The sequence below is a fragment of the Petromyzon marinus genome, chromosome 78 (genome assembly GCF_048934315.1).
Source record: "Petromyzon marinus isolate PM22_M1 ecotype Great Lakes invasive population chromosome 78, UKy_Petmar_22M1.pri1.0, whole genome shotgun sequence".
In the NCBI taxonomy this organism is placed as follows: Eukaryota; Metazoa; Chordata; class Hyperoartia; order Petromyzontiformes; family Petromyzontidae; genus Petromyzon; species Petromyzon marinus.
This window is the reverse complement of record NC_133744.1, coordinates 4,599,389-4,616,888: the sequence shown is the minus strand read 5'-3', so window position 1 is coordinate 4,616,888 and position 17,500 is coordinate 4,599,389. Positions and strand designations below refer to the sequence as shown.

Below are 17,500 nucleotides of genomic sequence, written 5' to 3'. Positions count from 1 at the left end.
CCACCATCATCACCACCACCACCACCATCACCACCATCACCATCACCACCACCACCACCATCACCACCATCACCATCACCACCACCACCACCATCACCACCATCACCATCACCACCACCACCACCATCACCACCACCACCACCATCATCACCACCACCACCACCACCATCATCACCATCACCACCACCACCACCATCACCACCACCACCATCACCACCATCACCACCATCACCACCACCATCACACCACCACCACCACCATCATCACCATCACCACCACCACCAGCCATCATCACCACCACCACCACCATCATCACCACCATCACCACCACCATCACCACCACCATCACCACCACCACCATCATCACCACCATCACCACCACCATCATCATCACCACCACCACCACCACCATCACCACCACCACCATCACCACCATCACCACCACCACCATCACCACCATCATCACCACCATCACCACCATCACCACCATCACCACCACCACCATCACCACCACCACCACCACCACCATCACCACCACCACCATCACCACCATCACCACCATCACCATCACCACCACCACCACCATCACCACCACCACCATCACCACCACCACCACCACCATCACCACCATCACCACCACCACCATCACCACCATCACCACCACCACCATCACCATCACCACCACCATCACCACCATCACCACCACCACCATCACCACCACCATCACCACCACCACCATCACCACCACCACCACCATCACCACCACCACCATCACCACCACCATCACCACCATCACCATCACCACCACCACCACCACCATCACCACCATCACCACCACCATCACCACCACCACCATCACCACCACCATCACCACCATCACCACCATCACCACCACCACCATCACCACCATCACCACCACCACCATCACCACCACCATCACCACCACCACCATCACCACCATCACCACCACCATCACCACCACCACCATCACCACCATCACCACCACCATCACCACCATCACCACCATCACCACCACCATCACCACCATCACCACCACCACCACCATCACCACCACCATCACCACCACCACCATCACCACCACCACCATCACCACCACCACCACCATCATCACCACCATCACCATCACCACCACCACCACCATCACCACCATCACCACCATCACCACCACCATCACCACCATCACCACCATCACCACCACCATCACCACCACCATCACCACCATCACCACCATCACCGTCTCTCAAGCGATGATTTTGTGATGGTCGTAAAGTGGAAGCTGCGACCTGAACTCCTCAATGTCCGTGATGACCATCACCCCCACCCCCATCACACGCTCTGTGATGGGGGTGGTGATGGGGGTGGTGATGGGGGTGGTGATGGGGGTGGTGATGGGGTTGGTGATGGTGGTGATGGGGGTGGTGATGGTGGTGATGCTGGTGGTGATGGTGGTGATAGGGGTGGTGATGGTGGTGATAGGGGTGGTGATGGTGGTGATGGGGGTGGTGATGTCGGTGATGTTGTCGCTGATGAGGACTGTGATGTTGTTGATGTTGTTCATGTCCACTGATGGCGGCTGTAGGCCGCTCGAAGCCTGACCCTTGCCTGGTGACCTCTCTGGGCCTTCACCTTTGACCTCTGAACTCCCAATGACCTGAGGGGTGGGAGGGAAGGATGGGGGGGGGGGGTGAGTCACATGACCAGGTTCGAGGTCTACTATTGGATACTCATACATACACATATACACACACACACAGACACACAGACAGATACACACACACACAGACACACACACACAGACACACACAGACACACACAGACACACACACAGATATACAGACACACAGACACACAAACACACAGACACACACGCAGACACACACACACACACAGACACACACACACACAGACACACAGACACACACACACAGACACACACACACACAGACACACAGACACACACACACACAGACACACACTCTCACTCAATGAGTGAATGAGTGGGTGAGCGAGGGAGTGGGTGAGTGAGTGTGTGAGTGGGTGGGTGGGTGAGTGAGTGGGTGAGTGGGTGAGTGAGTGAGTGGTTGAGTGAGTGAGTGGGTGAGTGGGTGAGTGAGTGAGTGAGTGGGTGAGTGGGTGAGTGAGTGGGTGAGTGAGTGAGTGAGTGGGTGGGTGGGTGAGTGATTGAGTGGGTGAGTGAGTGGGTGAGTGAGTGAGTGGGTGAGTGAGTGGGTGAGTGAGTGGGTGAGTGAGTGGGTGAGTGAGTGGGTGAGTGAGTGAGTGGGTGAGCGAGTGGGTGAGTGGGTGAGTGAGTGAGTGGGTGAGTGAATGAGTGGGTGGGTGAGTGAGTGGGTGGGTGAGTGAGTGAGTGGTTGAGTGAGTGAGTGAGTGGGTGAGTGGGTGAGTGAGTGGGTGAGTGAGTGGGTGAGTGAGTGAGTGGGTGAGTGATTGAGTGGGTGAGTGGGTGAGTGAGTGGGTGAGTGAGTGAGTGGGTGAGCGAGTGGGTGAGTGAGTGAGTGGTTGAGTGAATGAGTGGGTGGGTGAGTGAGTGGGTGGGTGAGTGAGTGAGTGGTTGAGTGAGTGAGTGAGTGGGTGAGTGAGTGAGTGAGTGTGTGGGTGAGTGAGTGAGTGAGTGAGTGGGTGAGTGGGTGAGTGAGTGAGTGGTTGAGTGAGTGAGTGAGTGGGTGAGTGAATGAGTGGGTGAGTGGGTGAGTGGGTGAGTGAGTGAGTGAGTGGGTGAGTGAGTGAGTGGGTGAGTGGGTGAGTGGGTGGGTGAGTGAGTGAGTGGTTGAGTGAGTGCGTGAGTGGGTGAGTGAGTGTGTGTGTGAGTGAGTGAGTGGGTGAGTGAGTGAGTGTGTGGGTGAATGAGTGAGTGAGTGGGTGAGTGAGTGGGTGAGTGAGTGAGTGGGTGAGTGAGTGAGTGAGTGGGTGAGTGAGTGAGTGGGTGAGTGAGTGAGTGTGTGGGTGAGTGAGTGAGTGAGTGGGTGAGTGAGTGAGTGTGTGTGTGTGTGAGTGAGTGAGTGGGTGAGTGAGTGAGTGTGTGGGTGAATGAGTGAGTGAGTAGGTGAGTGGGTGAGTGAGTGAGTGAGTGGGTGAGTGGGTGAGTGAGTGAGTAGGTGAGTGAGTAGGTGAGTGAGTGAGTGGGTGAGTGAGTGGGTGAGTGAGTGGGTGAGTGGGTGAGTGAGTGAGTGAGTGGATGAGTGCGTGAGTGGGTGACTGAGTGGGTGAGTGAGTGAGTGAGTAGGTGTGTGGGTGAGTGGTGGGTGAGTGAGTGAGTGGGTGAGTGAGTGAGTGAGTGGGTGAGTGAGTGAGTGAGTGAGTGGGTGAGTAGGTGGGTGAGTGAGTGAGTGAGTGGGTGAGTGAGTGGATGAGTGAGTGAGTGAGTGGGTGAGTGAGTGGGTGAGTGAGTGAGTAGGTGAGTGAGTCAGTGGGTGAGTGAGTGAGTGAGTGGGTGAGTGAGTGGGTGAGTGAGTGAGTGAGTGGGTGAGTGAGTGGGTGAGTGAGTGAGTGGTGGGTGAGTGAGTGAGTGAGTGGGTGAGTGAGTGAGTGAGTGGTGGGTGAGTGAGTGAGTGAGTGAGTGGGTGAGTGAGTGGGTGAGTGTGTCAGTGAGTGAGTGGGTGAGTGAGTGAGTAGGTGAGTGAGTGAGTGGATGAGTGAATGAGTGAGTGTGTCAGTGAGTGAGTGGGTGAGTGAGTGAGTTAGTGAGTGAGTGAGTGAGTGACTCACGTGAATGATGAGTGAGTGAGTGGGTGAGTGAGTGAGTGGGTGAGTGAGTGAGTGTGTGTGTGGGTGAGTGGGTGAGTGAGTGAGTGAGTGGGTGTGTGGGTGAGTGGTGGGTGAGTGAGTGAGTGGGTGAGTGAGTGAGTGAGTGGGTGAGTGAGTGAGTGAGTGGGTGAGTAGGTGGGTGAGTGAGTGAGTGAGTGGGTGAGTGAGTGGATGAGTGAGTGAGTGAGTGGGTGAGTGAGTGGGTGAGTGAGTGAGTAGGTGAGTGAGTCAGTGGGTGAGTGAGTGAGTGAGTGGGTGAGTGAGTGGGTGAGTGAGTGAGTGAGTGGGTGAGTGAGTGGGTGAGTGAGTGAGTGGTGGGTGAGTGAGTGAGTGAGTGGGTGAGTGAGTGAGTGGTGGGTGAGTGAGTGAGTGGGTGAGTGAGTGAGTGAGTGGGTGAGTGAGTGGGTGAGTGTGTCAGTGAGTGAGTGGGTGAGTGAGTGAGTAGGTGAGTGAGTGAGTGGATGAGTGAATGAGTGAGTGTGTCAGTGAGTGAGTGGGTGAGTGAGTGAGTTAGTGAGTGAGTGAGTGAGTGACTCACGTGAATGATGAGTGAGTGAGTGGGTGAGTGAGTGAGTGGGTGAGTGAGTGAGTGAGTGTGTGTGTGGGTGAGTGAGTGAGTAGGTGAGTGAGTGAGTGGGTGAGTGAGTGAGTGGGTGGGTGAGTGAGTGGGTGAGTGAGTGAGTAGGTGAGTGAGTGAGTGGATGAGTGGGTGAGTGAGTGGGTGAGTGAGTGAGTGGGTGAGTGAGTGAGTGAGTGACTCACGTGAATGATGAGTGGGTGAGTGAGTGAGTGGGTGAGTGAGTGAGTGACTCACGTGAATGATGAGTGGGTGAGTGAGTGAGTGGGTGAGTGAGTGAGTGAGTGGGTGAGTGAGTGGGTGAGTGAGTGAGTGAGTGGATGAGTGAGTGAGTGGGTGAGTGAGTGGGTGAGTGAGTGAGTGGATGAGTGAGTGAGTGGGTGAGTGAGTGAGTGGGTGAGTGAGTAGGTGAGTGAGTGAGTGAGTGGTGGGTGAGTGAGTGAGTGGATGAATGAGTGAGTGGGTGAGTGAGTGAGTGGGTGGGTGATTGAGTGAGTGGGTGAGTGATTGAGTGAGTGAGTGAGTCAGTGGGTGAGTGAGTGAGTGAGTGGGTGAGTGAGTGGGTGAGTGAGTGAGTGAGTGGGTGAGTGAGTGGGTGAGTGAGTGAGTGGTGGGTGAGTGAGTGAGTGAGTGGGTGAGTGAGTGAGTGGTGGGTGGGTGAGTGAGTGGGTGAGTGAGTGAGTGAGTGGGTGAGTGAGTGGGTGAGTGTGTCAGTGAGTGAGTGGGTGAGTGAGTGAGTAGGTGAGTGAGTGAGTGGATGAGTGAATGAGTGAGTGTGTCAGTGAGTGAGTGGGTGAGTGAGTGAGTTAGTGAGTGAGTGAGTGAGTGACTCACGTGAATGATGAGTGAGTTAGTGGGTGAGTGAGTGAGTGGGTGAGTGAGTGAGTGTGTGTGTGGGTGAGTGAGTGAGTAGGTGAGTGAGTGAGTGGGTGAGTGAGTGAGTGAGTGGGTGGGTGAGTGAGTGGGTGAGTGAGTGAGTAGGTGAGTGAGTGAGTGACTCACGTGAATGATGAGTGGGTGAGTGAGTGAGTGGGTGAGTGAGTGAGTGACTCACGTGAATGATGAGTGGGTGAGTGAGTGAGTGGGTGAGTGAGTGAGTGAGTTAGTGGGTGAGTGAGTGAGTGAGTGGGTGAGTGAGTGAGTGAGTGGGTGAGTGAGTGAGTGACTCACGTGAATGATGAGTGGGTGAGTGAGTGAGTGGGTGAGTGAGTGAGTGACTCACGTGAATGATGAGTGATCGTCCGTGACTCCTCAATGCGCGGAAGAATTCTGAGAGCTCCTCACAGCGTAGAGACATCAACGCCTCGACCTTGCAAACAAGAAGCAGCCACTCTCTGTGTGTCTCTGTCTCTGTGTCTGTGTCTCTGTCTGTGTGTCTCTGTCTCTGTGTCTCTGTGTCTGTGTCTCTGTGTGTCTCTGTCTGTGTCTCTGTGTCTGTGTCTCTGTGTCTGTGTCTATGTGTCTCTGTCTGTGTCTCTGTGTCTCTGTGTCTGTGTCTCTGTGTGTCTCTGTGTGTCTCTGTGTGTCTCTGTGTGTCTCTGTCTCTGTGTCTCTGTGTCTGTGTCTATGTGTCTCTGTCTGTGTCTTTGTGTCTGTGTCTATGTGTCTCTGTGTCTGTGTGTCTGTGTCTCTGTGTCTCTGTGTCTCTGTGTCTGTGTCTCTGTGTGTCTCTGTCTGTGTCTCTGTGTCTCTGTGTCTGTGTCTCTGTCTGTGTCTCTGTGTCTCTGTGTCTGTGTCTATGTGTCTCTGTCTGTGTCTCTGTGTCTCTGTCTCTGTGTGTCTCTGTTTCTGTGTCTCTGTCTCTGTGTGTCTCTGTCTCTGTCTGTGTGTCTCTGTGTGTCTCTGTCTGTGTCTCTGTGTCTCTGTGTCTGTGTCTCTGTCTGTGTCTCTGTGTCTCTGTGTCTGTGTCTATGTGTCTCTGTCTGTGTCTCTGTGTCTCTGTCTCTGTGTGTCTCTGTCTCTGTGTCTCTGTCTCTGTGTGTCTCTGTCTCTGTGTCTCTGTGTGTGTGTCTCTGTCTCTCTGTCTCTGTGTATCTCTGTCTCTGTGTGTCTCTGTCTCTGTGTGTCTCTGTCTCTGTCTGTGTGTCTCTATCTGCGTCTCTGTGTCTCTGTCTCTGTGTCTCTGTGTGTGTCTCTATCTGTGTCTCTGTCTCTGTGTGTCTCTGTCTCTGTGTCTCTCTGTGTGTGTCTCTGTCTCTCTGTGTGTCTCTATCTGTGTCTCTCTGTCTCTGTGTCTCTCTGTGTGTGTCTCTGTGTCTGTGTGTCTCTGTGTGTCTCTGTCTCTGTGTGTCTCTGTGTGTCTCTGTGTATCTCTGTGTGTCTGTGTCTCTGTGTGTCTGTGTCTCTGTGTCTCTGTCTCTGTGTCTCTCTGTGTGTGTCTCTGTCTCTGTGTGTCTCTGTGTGTGTCTGTGTCTATGTGTCTCTGTCTGTGTCTCTGTGTGTCTGTGTCTCTGTGTGTCTGTGTCTCTGTCTCTGTGTCTCTGTCTCTGTGTGTCTCTGTGTCTCTGTGTGTCTCTGTGTGTCTCTGTGTCTGTGTCTCTGTGTGTCTCTGTCTCTGTCTCTGTGTCTCTGTCTCTGTGTGTCTCTGTGTCTCTGTGTGTCTCTGTGTGTCTCTGTCTCTGTGTGTCTCTGTCTCTGTGTCTCTGTGTCTGTGTCTATGTGTCTCTGTCTGTGTCTCTGTGTGTCTGTGTCTCTGTGTGTCTGTGTCTCTGTCTCTGTGTCTCTGTCTCTGTGTGTCTCTGTGTCTCTGTGTGTCTCTGTGTGTCTCTGTGTCTGTGTCTCTGTGTGTCTCTGTCTCTGTCTCTGTGTCTCTGTCTCTGTGTGTCTCTGTGTCTCTGTGTGTCTATGCGTGTCTCTGTCTCTGTGTGTCTCTGTCTCTGTCTGTGTGTCTCTGTGTGTCTCTGTGTCTGTGTGTCTCTGTGTGTCTCTGTCTCTGTCTGTGTGTCTCTGTCTCTGTGTGTCTCTATCTGTGTCTCTGTCTCTGTGTGTCTCTGTGTCTCTGTATCTCTGTGTCTCTGTCTATGTGTCTCTGTCTGTGTGTCTGTGTCTCTGTGTGTCTCTGTGTCTCTGTGTCTGTGTGTCTCTGTCTCTGTGTCTCTGTGTGTCTCTGTGTGTGTCTGTCTCTGTGTCTCTGTGTCTGTGTGTCTCTGTGTCTCTGTGTGTGTCTCTGTCTCTCTGTGTGTCTCTATCTGTGTCTCTGTCTCTGTGTGTCTCTGTCTCTGTGTCTCTGTGTCTGTGTCTCTGTCTGTGTGTCTCTCTGTGTGTGTCTCTGTCTCTCTGTGTGTCTCTGTCTCTGTGTCTCTCTGTCTCTGTGTGTCTCTGTCTCTGTGTGTCTCTGTCTCTGTGTCTCTCTGTGCGTGTCTCTGTCTCTCTGTGTGTCTCTGTGTCTCTGTCTCTGTGTGTCACTGTCTCTGTGTGTCTGTGTGTCTGTGTGTGTCTCTGTCTCTGTGTCTCTGTCTCTGTGTGTCTCTGTCTCTGTGTGTCTGTGTGTGTCTCTCTGTGTCTCTGTGTGTCTCTGTGTGTCTCTGTCTCTGTGTCTCTCTGTGTGTGTCTCTGTCTCTCTGTGTGTCTCTATCTGTGTCTCTGTCTCTGTGTGTCTCTGTCTCTGTCTCTCTGTGTGTCTCTGTGTGTCTCTGTCTCTGTGTGTCTCTGTCTCTCTGTCTCTGTGTCTCTCTGTGTGTGTCTCTGTCTCTGTGTGTCTCTGTGTGTCTCTGTGTGTCTGTGTCTCTGTGTCTCTGTCTCTGTGTGTCTCTGTGTGTGTCTCTGTGTATGTCTCTGTCTCTGTGTCTCTGTGTGTGTCTGTGTCTGTGTCTCTGTGTGTCTCTGTCTCTGTGTCTCTCTGTGTGTCTCTGTCTCTGTGTCTCTGTGTGTCTCTGTGTCTCTGTGTGTCTCTGTGTGTCTCTGTGTGTCTCTGTGTATGTCTCTGTGTCTCTGTGTCTCTGTGTGACTCTGTCTCTGTGTCTGTCTGTGTCTCTGTCTCTGTGTGTCTGTGTCTCTGTGTGTGTCTCTGTCTCTGTGTGTCTCTGTGTGTCTCTGTGTCTCTATCTCTGTGAGTCTCTGTCTGTGTCTCTGTGTGTCTCTGTGTGTCTCTGTGTGTCTCTGTGTGTCTCTGTCTCTGTGTGTCTCTGTCTCTGTGTGTCTCCCTGTGTATCTGTGTGTCTCTGTCTGTGTGTGTCTCTGTCTGTGTCTCTGTGTCTCTGTGTCTCTGTGTGTCTCTGTGTGTCTCTGTGTGTATCTGTGTGTCTCTGTGTGTCTCTGTGTGTCTCTGTCTCTGTGTGTCTGTGTGTCTCTGTGTCTCTGTCTCTGTGTCTCTGTGTGTCTGTGTCTCTGTCTCTGTCTGTCACTGTGTGTCTCTGTGTGTCTCTGTGTGTCTCTGTGTGTATCTGTGTGTCTCTGTGTGTCTCTGTGTGTCTCTGTCTCTGTTTGTGTCTCTGTGTGTCTCTGTGTGTCTCTGTCTCTGTGTCTCTGTCTGTGTTGTGTCTCTGTCTGTGTCTCTGTGTGTCTCTGTGTCTCTGTGTGTCTCTGTGTCTCTGTGTCTCTCTCTGTGTGTCTCTGTGTCTCTCTCTGTGTGTCTCTATCTGTGTCTCTGTCTCTGTGTGTCTTTGTGTGTCTCTGTGTCTCTGTCTCTGTGTGTCTCTGTCTCTCTGTGTCTGTGTCTCTCTGTGTCTATGTCTCTGTGTCTCTGTCTGTGTCTCTGTCTCTGTGTGTCTGTGTGTCTCTGTGTGTCTCTGTCTGTGTCTCTGTCTCTGTGTGTCTGTGTCTCTGTCTCTGTCTGTCACTGTGTGTCTCTGTGTGTCTCTGTGCGTCTCTGTGTCTCTATCTGTGTCTCTGTCTCTGTGTGTCTTTGTGTGTCTCTGTCTCTCTGTGTCTCTGTCTCTGTGTGTCTCTGTCTCTATGTGTCTCTGTCTCTGTTTGTCTCTGTCTCTGCGTGTCTCTATCTCTGTGTGTCTGTGTCTCTGTCTCTGTGTCTCTGTCTCTGTGTCTCTGTGTGTCTCTCTCTGTGTCTCTCTGTGTCTCTCTCTGTGTCTCTGTGTCTCTGTGTGTCTCTCTGTGTCTCTCTGTGTCTCTCTCTGTCTCTGTGTGTCTCTCTCTGTGTCTCTGTGTCTCTGTGTGTCTCTGTGTGTCTCTCTGTGTCTCTGTGTCTCTCTCTCTGTGTGTCTCTGTGTCTCTCTCTCTGTGTGTCTCTGTGTGTCACTGTGTGTCTCTGAGTGTCTCTGTGTCTCTCTCTCTGTGTCTCTGTGTCTCTGTATGTCTGTGTGTCTCTGTCTCTGTGTCTCTGTGTGTCTCTGTGTCTCTCTGTGTGTCTCTCTCTGTGTCTCTCTGTGTGTCTCTGTGTGTCTCTGTGTCTCTCTCTGTGTGTCTCTCTCTGTGTCTCTGTCTCTCCCTGTGTCTCACCTCTTTCTGAACGCGACAGAAGAGGAGCTGTCCACTCAGCACCTCCTCCCTGTCTCTGTCTCTCTGTGTCTCTCTGTGTCTCTGTGTCTGTGTGTCTCTCTCTGTGTGTCTCTGTGTCTGTGTCTCTGTGTGTCTCTCTGTGTGTCTCTGTGTGTCTCTGTGTCTCTCTGTGTCTCTCTGTGTCTCTGTGTCTGTGTGTCTCTCTCTGTGTGTCTCTGTGTCTGTGTCTCTGTGTGTCTCTCTGTGTGTCTCTGTGTCTCTGTCTCCCTGTGTCTCACCTCTTTCTGCACACGACAGAAGAGGAGCTGTCCACTCAGCACCTCCTCCCTGTCTCTGTGTGTCTCTGTGTCTCTCTGTGTGTCTCTCTGTGTGTCTCTCTGTGTGTCTCTCTCTGTGTGTCTCTGTGTGTCTCTGTCTCTGTGTCTCTGTGTGTCTGTGTCTCTGTGTCTCTCTCTGTGTGTCTCTGTCTCTGTGTCTCTGTGTCTCTCTCTGTGTGTCTCTGTGTCTCTGTGTCTGTGTCTCTCTCTCTGTGTCTCTCTCTCTGTGTGTCTCTGTCTCTCTGTGTCTCTGTGTCTCACCTCTTTCTGCACACGACAGAAGAGGAGCTGTCCACTCAGCACCTCCTCCCTGTCTCTGTGTGTCTCTGTGTGTCTCTCTGTGTGTCTCTGTCTCTGTGTCTCTGTGTGTCTCTCTCTGTGTCTCTCTGTGTCTCTGTGTGTCTCTGTGTCTCTCTCTGTGTCTCTGTGTCTCTGTGTGTCTCTCTCTGTGTGTCTCTGTCTCTGTGTCTCTGTGTGTCTCTCTCTGTGTGTCTCTGTGTCTCTGTGTGTCTCTATCTCTCTCTGTGTCTCTGTGTCTGTGTGTCTCTCTGTGTCTGTGTGTCTCTGTGTCTCTGTGTGTCTCTGTGTCTCTCTGTGTCTCTGTGTCTCACCTCTTTCTGCACACGACAGAAGAGGAGCTGTCCACTCAGCACCTCCTCCCTGTCTCTGTGTGTCTGTCTCTGTGTGTCTCTCTGTGTGTCTCTGTGTGTCTCTGTGGGTGTCTCTGTGTGTCTCTGTGTGTCTGTGTGTCTCTGTCTCTGTGTGTCTGTGTGTCTGTGTGTCTCTGTGTGTCTCTCTGTGTGTCTCTGTGTGTCTGTGTCTCTCTGTGTGTGTCTGTGTGTCTCTGTGTGTCTGTGTCTGTGTGTCTCTCTCTGTGTCTCTGTGTGTCTCTGTGTCTCACCTCTTTCTGCACACGACAGAAGAGGAGCTGTCCACTCAGCACCTCCTCCCTGTCTCTGTGTGTCTCTCTGTGTGTCTCTGTGTCTGTGTGTCTCTGTGTCTCTGTGTGTCTCTGTGTCTGTGTGTCTCTGTGTCTCTGTGTGTCTCTGTGTGTCTCTCTGTGTGTCTCTGTGTCTGTGTGTCTCTGTGTCTCTGTGTGTCTCTGTGTGTCTCTGTGTGTCTCTGTGTGTCTCTGTGTCTCTCTCTCTGTGTCTCTCTCTGTGAGTCTCTGTGTGTCTCTGTGTCTCTGTGTGTCTCTGTGTGTCTCTCTCTCTGTCTCTGTGTGTCTCTGTGTCTCTGTGTGTCTCTCTCTGTGTGTCTCTGTGTCTCTCTGTGTCTCTCTGTGTCTCTCCCTGTGTCTCACCTCTTTCTGCACACGACAGAAGAGGAGCTGTCCACTCAGCACCTCCTCCCTGTCTCTGTTTCTCTGTGTGTCCCTGTCTCTGTGTCTCTGTCTCTCTCTCTCTGTGTCTCTGTGTGTCTCTGTGTGTCTCTGTGTGTCTCTGTCTCTCTCTCTCTGTGTCTCTGTCTCTGTGTCTCTGTCTCTGTGTCTCTGTGTGTCTCTCTGTCTCTCTGTGTGTCTCTGTGTCTCTGTGTGTCTCTGTGTGTCTCTGTCACTGTGTCTCTGTGTCTCTGTGTGTCTCTCTCTCTGTGTCTCTGTGTGTCTCTGTGTCTCTCTCTGTCTCTCTGTGTCTCACCTCTTTCTGCACACGACAGAAGAGGAGCTGTCCACTCAGCACCTCCTCCCTGTCTCTGTGTGTCTCTCTGTGTGTCTCTCTCTCTGTGTCTCTGTGTGTCTCTGTGTCTCTCTGTGTGTCTCTGTCTCTCCCTGTGTCTCACCTCTTTCTGCACACGACAGAAGAGGAGCTGTCCACTCAGCACCTCCTCCCTGTCTCTGTGTGTCTCTGTGTCTCTCTGTGTGTCTCTCTCTGTCTCTCTGTGTCTCTGTGTGTCTCTGTGTCTCTCTCTGTGTCTCTGTGTCTCTGTGTCTCTCCCTGTGTCTCACCTCTTTCTGCACACGACAGAAGAGGAGCTGTCCACTCAGCACCTCCTCCCTGTCTCTGTGTGTCTCTGTGTCTGTGTGTCTCTGTCTCTCTGTGTCTCTGTGTGTCTCTGTGTGTCTCTGTGTGTCTCTCTGTCTCTGTGTCTCACCTCTTTCTGCACACGACAGAAGAGGAGCTGTCCACTCAGCACCTCCTCCCTGTCTCTGTGTCTCTGTGTGTCTCTCTGTGTGTCTCTCTCTCTGTGTCTCTGTCTCTCTCTGTGTGTCTCTGTGTGTCTCTGTGTGTCTCTGTGTGTCTCTGTCTCTGTGTCTCTCTGTGTCTCACCTCTTTCTGCACACGACAGAAGAGGAGCTGTCCACTCAGCACCTCCTCCCTGTCTCTGTGTGTCTCTGTGTGTCTCTGTCTCTCCCTGTGTCTCACCTCTTTCTGCACACGACAGAAGAGGAGCTGTCCACTCAGCACCTCCTCCCTGTCTCTGTGTGTCTCTGTGTCTCTCTCTCTGTGTGTCTCTGTGTGTCTCTCTCTCTCTGTGTCTCTCTCTCTGTGTCTCTGTGTCTCTGTGTGTCTCTCTGTGTGTCTGTGTATGTCTCACCGTGTCTCTGTGTGTCTGTGTGTCTCTGTCTCTGTGTGTCTCTGTGTGTCTCTGTGTGTCTGTGTGTCTCTGTGTGTCTCTGTGTGTCTCTGTGTGTCTCTGTGTCCCTGTGTCTCTGTGTGTCTCTCTCTGTGTGTCTCTCTGTGTCTCTGTGTGTGTGTCTCTGTGTGTCTCTCTCTGTGTGTCTCTGTGTGTCTCTGTGTGTCTCTGTCTCTGTGTCTCTGTGTGTCTCTCTCTGTGTGTCTCTCTCTGTGTGTCTCTGTGTGTCTCTCCCTGTCTCTGTGTGTCTCTCTCTGTGTGTCTCTCCCTGTCTCTCTGTGTCTCTGTGTGTGTGTCTCTGTGTCTCTCTCTGTGTGTCTCTCTGTGTCTCTGTGTCTCACCTCTTTCTGCACACGACAGAAGAGGAGCTGTCCACTCAGCACCTCCTCCCAGTGTCTCTCAAACTCCTGCCCCAGGTGAGAATCTTCACAGCGCTTGAGGCTGACGAGGGCATCCACCTGGACCACGCGGAGACACACAGAGACACACAGAGATAGACACAGAGACACACAGAGACACACAGAGACACACAGAGAGAGACACAGAGACACAGAGAGAGACACACAGAGACACAGAGAGAGACTCAGAGAGACACACAGAGACACACAGAGACACACAGAGACTCACAGAGAGAGAGAGACTCAGAGACACACAGAGACACAGAGAGACTCACAGAGACACAGAGAGAGAGACACAGAGAGAGAGACACAGAGAGAGACAGAGACACACAGAGATAGACACAGAGACACAGAGAGACACACAGAGACACACAGAGACCCACAGAGACACAGGGAGAGACTCAGAGAGAGACACACAGACATACAGAGACACACAGAGACACAGAGAGAGACACACGGACTCAGAGAGAGACTCAGAGAGAGACACACAGAGACACACAGAGACACAGAGAGAGAGACACACAGAGACACAGAGAGAGAGATACACAGAGAGACAGAGAGACACACAGAGAGAGACACACAGAGACACAGAGAGAGACTCAGAGACACACAGAGACACAGAGAGAGACACAGAGAGACACAGAGACTCAGAGAGAGACACACAGAGACACACAGAGAGAGACACACAGAGACACACAGAGACACAGAGAGAGAGACACACAGAGACACAGAGAGAGAGATACACAGAGAGACAGAGAGACACACAGAGAGAGACACACAGAGACACAGAGAGAGACTCAGAGACACACAGAGACACAGAGAGAGACACAGAGAGACACAGAGACTCAGAGAGAGACACACAGAGACACACAGAGAGAGACACACAGAGACACACAGAGAGACACGGAGACTCAGAGAGACACACAGAGACACAGAGACACACAGAGACTCAGAGACACACACACAGAGACACAGAGACACAGGGACACCAAGAGACACACAGAGACACAGAGAGAGACTCAGAGAGACACACAGAGACACAGAGAGAGACACACAGAGACTCACAGAGAGCCTCACAGAGACACACAGAGACACACAGAGACACACAGAGACACAGAGAGAGACTCAGAGAGACACACAGAGACACAGGGACACACAGGGACACAGAGACTCAGAGACACGCAGAGACACAGAGAGAGACACACAGAGAGAGACACACAGAGACACAGAGAGACTCAGAGAGACACACAGAGACTCACAGAGACTCACAGAGACCCACAGAGACACACAGAGACTCACAGAGACTCACAGAGACCCACAGAGACTCACAGAGACTCACAGAGACCCACAGAGACTCACAGAGACTCACAGAGACACACAGAGACTCAGAGAGACACACAGAGACTCACAGAGACCCACAGAGACACACAGAGAGACACAGAGACTCAGAGAGACTCACAGAGACACACAGAGACACACAGAGACCCACAGAGACTCAGAGAGAGACACACAGAGACACACAGAGACTCACAGACACACAGAGACTCACAGAGACACAGAGAGAGACACACAGAGACTCACAGAGACTCACAGAGACACAGAGAGAGACACACAGAGACACAGAGAGACTCAGAGAGAGACACACAGAGACACAGAGAGACTCAGAGACACTCACAGAGACACACAGAGACACACAGAGACTCACAGACACACACAGAGACTCATAGACACACACAGAGACTCACAGACACACACAGAGACACAAAGACAGAGACACACAGAGACTCAGAGACACACACACAGAGACACACAGAGACACACAGAGACACAGAGAGAGACACACAGAGACACAGAGAGAGAGATACAGAGAGACAGAGAGACACACAGAGAGAGACACACAGAGACACAGAGAGAGACACAGAGACTCAGAGAGACACACAGAGACACAGAGACACACAGAGACTCAGAGACACACACACACAGACACAGAGACACAGGGACACCAAGAGACACACAGAGACACAGAGAGAGACTCAGAGAGACACACAGAGACACAGAGAGAGACACACAGAGACCCACAGAGACACAGGGAGAGACTCAGAGAGAGACACAGAGACATACAGAGACACACAGAGACACAGAGAGAGACACACGGACTCAGAGAGAGACTCAGAGAGACACACAGAGACACACAGAGACACAGAGAGAGAGACACACAGAGACACAGAGAGAGAGATACACAGAGAGACAGAGAGACACACAGAGAGAGACACACAGAGACACAGAGAGAGACTCAGAGACACACAGAGACACAGAGAGAGACACAGAGAGACACAGAGACTCAGAGAGAGACACACAGAGACACACAGAGAGAGACACACAGAGACACACAGAGAGACACGGAGACTCAGAGAGACACACAGAGACACAGAGACACACAGAGACTCAGAGACACACACACAGAGACACAGAGACACAGGGACACCAAGAGACACACAGAGACACAGAGAGAGACTCAGAGAGACACACAGAGACACAGAGAGAGACACACAGAGACTCACAGAGAGCCTCACAGAGACACACAGAGACACACAGAGACACACAGAGACACAGAGAGAGACTCAGAGAGACACACAGAGACACAGGGACACACAGGGACACAGAGACTCAGAGACACGCAGAGACACAGAGAGAGACACACAGAGAGAGACACACAGAGACACAGAGAGACTCAGAGAGACACACAGAGACTCACAGAGACTCACAGAGACCCACAGAGACACACAGAGACTCACAGAGACTCACAGAGACCCACAGAGACTCACAGAGACTCACAGAGACACACAGAGACTCAGAGAGACACACAGAGACTCACAGAGACCCACAGAGACACACAGAGAGACACAGAGACTCAGAGAGACTCACAGAGACACACAGAGACACACAGAGACCCACAGAGACTCAGAGAGAGACACACAGAGACACACAGAGACTCACAGACACACAGAGACTCACAGAGACACAGAGAGAGACACACAGAGACTCACAGAGACTCACAGAGACACAGAGAGAGACACACAGAGACACAGAGAGACTCAGAGAGAGACACACAGAGACACACAGAGACTCACAGACACACAGAGACTCACAGAGACACAGAGAGCGACACACAGAGACTCACAGAGACTCACAGAGACACAGAGAGAGACACACAGAGACACAGAGAGACTCAGAGAGAGACACACAGAGACACAGAGAGACTCAGAGACACTCACAGAGACACACAGAGACACACAGAGACTCACAGACACACACAGAGACACAGAGACAGAGACACACAGAGACTCAGAGACACACACACAGAGACACACAGAGACACACAGAGACACACAGAGACACAGAGAGAGACACACAGAGACACAGAGAGAGACACACAGAGACTCACAGAGAGACTCACAGAGACACACAGAGACACACAGAGACACAGAGAGAGACTCAGAGAGACACACAGAGACACAGAGAGAGACACACAGAGACTCACAGAGAGACTCACAGAGACACACAGAGACACACAGAGACACACAGAGACACAGAGAGAGACTCAGAGAGACACACAGAGACACAGGGACACACACAGAGACACAGAGACTCATAGAGACTCACAGAGACACACAGAGACACACAGAGACACAAAGAGACACACAGACACACACAGAGACTCAGAGACACACGGAGACACACAGAGACACACAGAGACTCACAGACACACACAGAGACTCATAGACACACACAGAGACTCACAGACACACACAGAGACACACAGAGACACACATAGACTCACAGACACACACAGAGACTCACAGAGACACACACAGGGACACACAGAGACACACAGAGACACAGAGACACAGAGACTCATAGAGACTCACACAGACACACAGAGACTCACAGAGACTCACAGACACACACAGAGACTCACAGATACACAAAGAGACATGATGGTCATGGTGGTGATGGTGGTGGTGGTGGTGGTGATGGTGATGGTGGTGATGGTGATGGTGATGATGGTGATGGTGGTGATGATAGTGGTGATGGTGGTGGTAGTGGTGGTGGTGATGGTGGTGATGGTGGTGATGGTGGTGTTTTGTGGTTGAGTGGATCTAGGCATGGGTGGTGATGGTGGTGATGGTGGTGTTTTGTGGCTGAGTGGATCTAGGCGTGGGTGGTGATGGTGGTGGTGATGGTGGTGTTTTGTGGCTGAGTGGATCTAGGCGTGGGTGGTGGTGGTGATGGTGGTGTTTTGTGGCTGAGTGGATCTAGGCGTGGGTGGTGATGGTGGTGGTAATAGTGTTTTGAGGCTGAGTGGATCTAGGCGTGGGTGGTTTTTGTGGTGATGGTGGTGGTGATAGTGGTGGTGATGATGATGGTGGTGTTTTGTGGCTGAGTGGATCTAGGCG

General features: G+C 52.1%; 1 protein-coding gene across 1 annotated transcript in view; it reads right to left on the bottom strand.

The window, feature by feature from the left end:
• Nucleotides 1-1,175: 1,175 nt before the first annotated feature.
• Nucleotides 1,176-17,500, bottom strand: part of LOC142907375 (nardilysin-like) — a 141,818-nt gene continuing 125,493 nt past the window's right edge. Inside the window, exons 30-32 of the mRNA XM_076056856.1 lie at nucleotides 12,987-13,103; nucleotides 5,583-5,669; nucleotides 1,176-1,672 (exon numbers count right to left, since the gene is read on the bottom strand). Of these exons, the coding sequence (XP_075912971.1) occupies nucleotides 1,262-1,672; nucleotides 5,583-5,669; nucleotides 12,987-13,103 (615 nt within the window). The 3' untranslated portion in view covers nucleotides 1,176-1,261. The remainder of the gene's footprint in view (nucleotides 1,673-5,582; nucleotides 5,670-12,986; nucleotides 13,104-17,500) is intronic.